Source organism: Vanacampus margaritifer, chromosome 2 (genome assembly GCF_051991255.1).
Source record: "Vanacampus margaritifer isolate UIUO_Vmar chromosome 2, RoL_Vmar_1.0, whole genome shotgun sequence".
Lineage (NCBI taxonomy): Eukaryota > Metazoa > Chordata > Actinopteri > Syngnathiformes > Syngnathidae > Vanacampus > Vanacampus margaritifer.
The window spans coordinates 27960834-27969503 of NC_135433.1; the positions used below are offsets into that span (position 1 = coordinate 27960834).

The window sequence follows — 8670 nt, forward strand, 5'->3', positions numbered from 1 at the left end:
TCCTCGGTTTTCCTCCCACCGCTCTCGTCTTTCTCCCCCCTGCCTCCCTCCTGCTTTCATCCAATCTTGCTCTCCCATAGGCAGCCCTTTTCTCTTTGAATGATTCCAAGTGACATGTTTCCAGTTCCTGGCCCCCTTAACAGTGTCAATTAAAGCGAGGGAGAGAAAAAGGGAGATTCAGAGCGTTCCAGGGTTTTGGCCGGCTCTCTCTTTCTCTCTCTCTCTTCCGTCCTCTAATCCGGCAAGCTGACATTCAGCCCAGCACAACAACCCCAGGCGCGCTGGAAATCAAAGGGCTTCACACAGACTCTAGGAAGGGAAGGAGGGCGGGGAGGGATATTTGAGAGGTGGGCAACACTTGAGTGGGGGGGGGGGGGGGGCATATTGGGAATGAGCAAGGAGAGGAAAAGATGTAATATTTGAAAAACAAGGGTGGAACAAATATGGGAAAAGGAGAATCCCGGAGCGGAAGGAAAATGTGCACATGGGCGCACGCACACGCACACACACACACACACACAAAGGATGGACATGGAGCCGAAGAGAGAGGAAAAAGAGCAGTAGGAGAAGGCGAGAGGAGCACAGAGTAAATGTTAGAAGCCGAGAGCGTTGCCAAGTCACATGCAGGCTGCACTTAGAGCAGGCAGGCTGGGGGCCGAGAGAGGTTAAAAAGGCTTCAGCGACGCACACACACAAACTGGACAAGTTTCCACTCACACGCACTCTAGGCCAAACCGTGAGTGTGTGTGTGGGGAAACGGTCAATGAAGATAATGACCAAGATAAACGCATAATTAGCCTTATGATTATTAAAAAGTTCACCCCTGTGCATCATGCCACCTTGTGACGTCATGTACCTGCAGTCAGTGTTTAAAGTCAGAGAAGTGAGCCACCAATTGGACTCAGGCGATATTACACTCTGGGGGACTTGAATTATTTTTCTTTTGGCTCCACTTTGTGGCAAACTGGAGTAACTGTAACTCTCCAGATTGGCCCTTTGCCAAGTTGAGAGATTTTGTGTTTGTTGAATGGGTATATTTCGGCTAATTGACAAATAGTGTCAAGAGACTTTGTAAAATAATGTAAGGCGATAAACATTTTCTATAGTGCTTGTCATTAGGTTTAACTAGGGCTGGCAAATAAATCAAATTTATTCAATTAACCATTTTAAAAATCAAATTGGAAAAAATAGCTAAATCGTGAATTTAAGGTGCATGTATGTCTGGATTATTAAAAGCTGTTGTTCTTAAATTCTGTTATATCCAAACGTTATAATTTTGCACAAGTGGCAAAATGCTGCATGGGTGTTTACAAGATGTGTTTAATAGTTTAAAAAAAACTACTTAATTGTGGCATTAACGAAAGGTTTGCAAAACATATGAATAGCTATTTTTTTGCACAAGCTATGAATATTAAGTTTACGTTAAAACCAGTATATGTTATTGTTTCCTGAACATTTTGCACAACAGGATTTACGTTTGAATAAAGACGCACAGTATGATCCGTCCGCTCACGCAAGCTGAGACGGCTCTCATAACAAAATATGTACGTTACTGGAGGCATATCTTCGTTGATCGTAACTCGAAGATCCACTGTATGTATTTTGCACTTCCAATTAAGATTACAGCCCTTTTGAAATGCCCAAAATTGCATGCAGCCCTTTAGCTACATGGGAAATATTGCTGTATGCGCGTTTTACTTGCTTCTTGAATGTTTAACACATCTTAAAATAACAATAGATCAAGCATCTCAATCCTCTGACCTGCTGTCACTGTCCAAGAAGACTGAGCTGCTGCTCTCACAGAGCGCCTCGCTGACGGGGGACAAGCAGAATGGCGAGGAGAAGGTGTCCGAGTCGGACCCCATGGTGCTGTCACGGCTCACTTCGTCCGACAGCTCGCAGGAGCCCTCGTCGCCTTCCTCACCCGTTGCGGGCGGCTGCTTATGCTGCGCCGAGGCGGGGGGGTCTGCCCCGGCCTCGTATGCGACCAAACCCTGGCTCTCTGTGGAGGAGCTGCAAGTGATGTTTCTGTCCTCATATTGTTCTTCCACTTGTGCGGCCGGTGGGCGGGAGTGCGGTCTGCAGGCAAAAAATTAAACAGGGCTGCTATCAATCATACCATGCTGTTGTGTGTACTTTCTTACAAATTGTCAGTTCTTAACCCTTGTGTTGTCTTGCGGGTCAAAAGTGACCCACTACCATGTTTAGCTGGAGAAAAAATATCTTAAACTACAGTTTTCCAACTTGAATCTTTATGACTTTTCTTAAATGGACCGCATCATCAGAAAAAGTGACTCTTTGTTTTTGTTTATCTTTCCATGTGGGCAGTACACCACTAGGGTACAAAGATTCTGATTCTTCTGACCCGTGAATTATAAAAGCATTTAAACACCAAACAAAAGTTTTATGATGGTTTGTGGTAAAAAAAAAAATAATAATAATAAATTGCATTGATGGTCACTGCTGATCGTCTTTTTGTATTGTGTAACAAAAAATACATGATAAAAATGAATTCAAGGATCTTTGTGCAGTTTGTCACTTTTTTACTCGTGACTGCCACCTTTGGCCCAAAGCGTAACTGCACCATCTGTGTCAGGCTCTTTCATGGTGCGCGTGCAAGTTCACATGCACGATCTTAACGCGACAGCCACAGTTGACAAACGAAGACATGACTTTAAATGAGGTGAGAAAAACTCTGCCCCTCCCCAAAGAAACTGTGGCGTGCGTGGGTCCGCACACTTTACTATAAAAGGGAAGATAATAGCTGATAGGTGCAGTCAGAGTAAAATAGTCAGTGCTCTTCGTACTCAAGTGGGCATCGGTGGAGCATGCATGATGTAGAAAAAGCTTTAATATTACCTTTCTAAACTGCACAATGCACCTTTAAAAATGATTCTATTTTTTTTTAATGGAGTTGAATTGATAAATAACAGATTGTTTCATCATGTAAAATAGATTTTGGATTTAAAATAAAAAAATACTGCTTTATTTTGGGGCTTTGGTAGGGCAGGTCAAAAATAACCCGTAGGACAAGGGGAGTAAACAGAATGTTAAGACCGCACAAGGGTTAAACTTTTATAGCTTCTAACAGAGGTTTTGTTCCTCCCAAGGGTGCCGTCTCATTTATCATCTCATGATTGCCAGGAGAAAGCATGGCAGCTGACTGACTCCTGACGCTCCCTACCGTCTGCCTCTCCGGCGCGCGTTTCGTCGGACGGGCGAGTTCTCAGGCGTGATGTAGCGCAGAGCCTCTTCGTCCTGCCTCTGGATGCGCGAGTTGGGCACCCAGGTCAGAATGAGAGTGGTGCCCAGGCTCTCGTCCTTCTCCACGTGCACGCACAGATAGCCTGCAGGGGTGCGTTGTCAGACAGACAATAGTGAGGACACGCGGAGAAGAGCAAATGCATAGGCACAAAATTGTAACACTGTAGTACAATCACAACAGTACAGTGGAACCTCAATGGTCAAGATGCATTATGGGACTACGTATTGTGACACTTAAGATTTTAAAAACAATCCATTCAATCATTTTCAATCACGCTTGAGCTGGAGCTTCTCTAAGCTGACCACAGTTGAGAGGAAGAATTCATCTTGGAATAGTCGCTAGTTGAAACAATTTAGAGTACTCAAAGCACTTAATTACATGTTTTTGGAATGCGAAATGATGCAGGAGCACATGGAGAACATGCAAACTCCATACCGGAAGACTGGAGCAAAGATTTTAACTCAAAACCAGAGAACTGTAAGGCAGACGTGCCAACAACTAGTTCACAGTGCCTTCCTATAACGGAAAATGAATTCAAACTTCTGCCATCATGAAACATTCAATAACTCTACAGGCAATGTTGAAGCTAATGGTACCTGCACATCAGAAGACTTTGAGAAGATTTGGAAAACGATCATCTCACAACTGCCCACATTTAAAGACAAGTTCTAGAGTTTTGAGTCTCAGAGTGAGATTCCACAAAGACTGTGAATTTTGCAGGGTCACTATTTACAAGACTACAACTAGATTCTTTAGGCATTTTTCTCCCACAAAGCAGATTTTTACAATCATTTTATTAATAGACAGAAACCTTCAAAATGGAGATGCAGAAGCTTTTGGCTAAAGTTGCCCGTGTTTATGCAGCAGTTTGTGCAGAAAAAAAAGGGAAAACACCAACAAGAAGAGTGAGCGTTGCAGAATGTGGGCACTGCTCTGGTTTGGTTCTATAACAGAATAGAATAGATTATTTTTTGTAATGACTTTATATTCTAATATCATCATTAATTATGTTCCACTCATCTCCAGCTTGCAAAGAACATAGACGCTGAGAGTTGAGCTAAAAGTCCGGACCACCAGCTCAATGGTCTGTACTCTATTAAAAGGCACGGGAGGTCAACAATAATATGTTCTATGCAGCCCTACTAGTCTAAATATGGCATTCTGATTAATATTGCGTTAGTGGAATAAGAGTTAAGCATCAAAATCCAGCCATTTTTATCCATCTTAGGGGGCGGCCATTTTGCCGCTTGATGTCCACTTAAGATGACATCAATGTTGCTCAGGTCTCAGGTAACAAGCAATCACAGCGCAGCTTCAGAAAACAGGTGAGCTGTGATTGGGTGTTCCCTAAACCCTGAGCAACATTGATGTCATTGATGTCAAAATGGCCGCCTCCTAAGAAGATGGCTGAATTTTGCTTCATAACTCATATTCCACAATTGTAATATTGATCCGAATATCATGTTTAGACTAGTGAGGTCACACATAATGTATTATTGTCAATAAAGGTTTAAGATTGACTTCCACTTTAAGTGGTGACCACACTATCAGGACAGAGTAGATAGAGAGGCTGAGCTACTCTGACCACAACTCTACCACCCATTCCTCTTTCTGGATGGTCCATATTCTTCGGGGCAGTCGCGTTTTCGCTAGTGTTTACCCTTCGTCCATGTCGCTCGTGAATGTTAGCTGTTTTGTTGGCGCTTATCTTTGGGTTGTCTGTTGTGTCACGTCACGCCAAAGACTTGCGATAACATCAAACACATTTGATATTGTCATGAAGCCATGACTAGGAAAAGGCTGACCTAAAACAGAAGAGATTACCACCTAAAAACTAAACAATCGACATGATGGGTGTACGCTGACACCAAAACTTTTTAAACTTCCTTCTGTCTGAGACTGTGAAAATCGTTGATCTCATGATTGAATGCGCTTAGGAGGATGAATACAACATTGAGGTTCCAATCTTTTCTTTATGATACAACTTGATAACTTGAAGTGTGACACTATGAGCGTAATCACGCAAACAGGTGCAAACCGACCTGGGTGGTGTTCTGCCATGCCCGGCAGCGGCTCAGCAGGGTGCACGCACACATTATTTTTGGAGTAAATGATCTCGCCATCCAGGCCCGAGCGCAGCGCCGCACCCGCCGCGCCGGGGTTGAACGTCAAGAGGTCGGAGGCCTTGGACGAGGCGCGCCGCAGGAGCCGACCCAGAGACATCTCCTCAGAAAGTGGGTCGCAGGGCCCATGCTCTGTGGAGGGTGCGAGAAATAAGAGGAAATTAGGTGACATTTCCTAAACACCACCCTAAACATCAGTCTTACTCTTCGTTGTTCCATTTCATTTTGCCTCCAGTGTTTGTGTAACTTTTGCTTGTCCCACCTTTAGTAAACAATAAGTGTACACACTAGTAAGCAACCATCACGTGTGCGCATACACAACCCTGAGTAACCTCACGTCTACTCGTGTGACAATCCAAGCGCGTATCAGCAGCCAACAGAAGTCACTTCACTTGTGTCAGCATGTGTGGAAGACAGCTGACTCTTCACTTGTCACCCTCGAGCAACACGACAAACAATTAACTGTTTTCTTTCTACTCGAGCTTACGCATTGATGTTCTTTCTCAAGACTTTTTGCCTGAATGTTTGCAGCTCGCTGTCAACTGAACTTGCCAGCATGTACTCCCTTCGTCCAAGGAATGTTCTCTTCGTCTTCCTCCTCACTCAGTATGTTTACCTCTGCCTTGCTGACTGAGCAAGCACCCCACTTCCTTAAGACGGGAAGTGCCTCAGCAGGAAAGTTCAGAAGTGATTGCAGAGGAGAGAAGCACTATTAGAATTTTTCATGAACAACCACTGCAAGGAAAGTTATATTGCCTTAGGGACAACTGTGTGTGTGTCTGTGTGTGTGTGTGTGTGGGGGGGGGGGGGGTCAGTCGGTTGCTATGGTGTTGCACAGAAACGTGTCAGGTTGAGGAAGCAGAAGGACGCAGTTTTGACAGTGGTCACTCACAATTAATATTGTTTGCAATGAATTGTAACCTGCACAAAACATGATACATAAACTTGTAAATTACCTCACATACTGTATGTGCCGTATATGATGACACCCGGACAATGTCCTGTCACTCAATCTGTCTGCTTGCCACAAAGTCAGTCTTCTTTTAACAAATATTGCCATTGTTGGACACTCAGAATTACACGGCGGTGTCGGCGGATGCCCCCTGAGGTTTGCAACTCGACTGGTATTTTTGTTTTGTTTTTGTTTTTGGCATTTGTCAGCAAATGTGGTGAGGAAATAAATACTAAATATAAATACCACACTTTGAAGAAAAGTGTGAATTATCAAAACCATAGAAGCGAGTACTAATCTCTGTCATGGCTGGTCTTTTTGTTTTGTTTTTAATCACTGATTTCTAAGATACAAGCAAAATGATGTTACCCATTTGCTCACTCAGTATTATGTGTTCAATTTAAATGATGGAAATGAAGCTGTGTGTTTGCAAAATGTAAGTAATGTGCTAAATTAAATTATTTTCCTTTCGGCTTGTTCTGTTAAAGTGTTTAGTTTTATAGTAAACAAACTGGAGTGTAAATAAAAAAGACGCCATTACAAATGGACTCTTTTTGAAGACATGTTTACTAACTGCCAAGCTGCACAGGGACGCTCAATCAAGGAGGACTGAATGCAGTAATATAGAATGTACAGTATATGACAGGCTGATATTGAATTTCATAGTACTGTATCCAAAAGTTTTAGGCATCCGTGTACAGGTACAGACGTACAGTATCAGCTACTAGGGATGCACGATATTGGAAAATCATGCAATATGCGATATAGTTGCTGAAAACAGCGATAGATATTATTGCGATATTTAACATGTACCTAAAGAAATGATTTTATTATCTAATGAAATGATTACATTTTTTTCATGCAGCAAAATAAGCAAAATCGATGTATTCTTAGTTAATCAATTGTAATTACCTCTCGATAATGTTCAACTATTGGATGGCGGTGCACATTTAGTTAGCATCTGATTTAAATCTGAATATTGTGATATTGATATCTTTTCGATATATTGTGCAGCCCTATCGGCTACAGTACCAACATCGGCACATCTTTAATTTGTACTGTTAATAAATGAATTTATGATGGGGAGAAACTGACAATGGAAAAGGTGCATCATATTTTCACTATGTCCTACCCTACGCATAAAAATAAAAAATTCTACCTCACTGCTTCCACTGTAATGAGTCCAGTTTAACATGAACAGCAATGCTGAACGCTGAATGCTGTATACTGAACGCATACATTACATCAGTACAGAAAAAGATAGTCTATCCAACGAGGACATCGACTTGGTCCCAGAGCTGCTGTATTGTATCTTTTTAGAATGAAGAGGCCCCCCAACTGTGACATATTCCTTCCTGCTCTTTTATCTTGTGGTTATTTTGGTCTACAGGGACACTGTGGCCCACTCGGGTCAGTTGGATGGACTGGCTGCTTGTTGTTTCCATGGTACAGAGGGGTGTACTTTGGACCTGGAGGATACTTTGTTACTCAGTCCTGTAACATTTTAAATGGAATTTGACGCCAAAAGAAACAAGTGAACACAAGGTCACAAAAAGGTTCCAAGTTTCTCACCTTAGGCATCTTACTAGTCATACTGACATTTGGATAAATTAAATAAAAGACAACAAAAGGAACGTCCTAGTTGACAAAGAAGCCAGAAAAACAAGTTTTAGGTTACTGTGCATTTACAAGACACCTGCCAGGTGACTCATCTATCACTGGAGGATATTAGCAATTTCAGGAAGTGTTGATTCCAGCTTTGTCTTTTAATGAAGTTTTACCTATTTTAATGAAACCCATTCACAATGCCAATGCATTGACTTACGAGATCATCTGTACCTTTACCATGCTCATAACTTAAAACACTCATTTCTCACCTCATCCTTCCGTACTGAAATGAAGAGAAATGCCATTAGGTGTGTGCACCTTGGCCACCAGGGTGCAGTATAGAACATGCAGAGTATATATATATATATGTAGACAAGAGGAAAAAAAGCTGCTCAAGAAATTACAGTAATATTAGCCGTTTATCGCAGCGAATAAAGACATGAATGTGAGTATTGTTATATTGTCTTTCTGTATGTGTTCAACTTGCTGCACCATTTGTGATCAAATATCTTTCTGCATGTGTTGCTGCACCGTTTCTGTTAAAATATCCATTGCTGAAAGCATTACAACACCGCCACATCAAAGCTACTTTCCTTTGTGGGGCACATCCTGACCTGAATTATGTTTCGGAATATAAAATTCAGACTTTTCATTTTTTGCAAACGTTTTTTTTCTAAGTCTCAAATAAGTATCCAGTTCATCTGACACGATAACTAGAATGT

The 8670-nt window shown here is 42.1% G+C and overlaps 1 protein-coding gene across 1 annotated transcript in view; it reads right to left on the reverse strand.

Annotated features, from left to right (window-relative positions):
- The window catches only part of tbc1d16 (TBC1 domain family, member 16), a 34446-nt gene that overhangs the window by 24035 nt on the left and 1741 nt on the right, over positions 1–8670 (reverse strand). The window contains exons 2-4 of the mRNA XM_077555875.1: positions 5308–5520; positions 3185–3347; positions 1762–2079 (exon numbers count right to left, since the gene is read on the reverse strand). Coding sequence (XP_077412001.1) covers positions 1762–2079; positions 3185–3347; positions 5308–5488 — 662 coding nt within the window. The 5' untranslated portion in view covers positions 5489–5520. The remainder of the gene's footprint in view (positions 1–1761; positions 2080–3184; positions 3348–5307; positions 5521–8670) is intronic.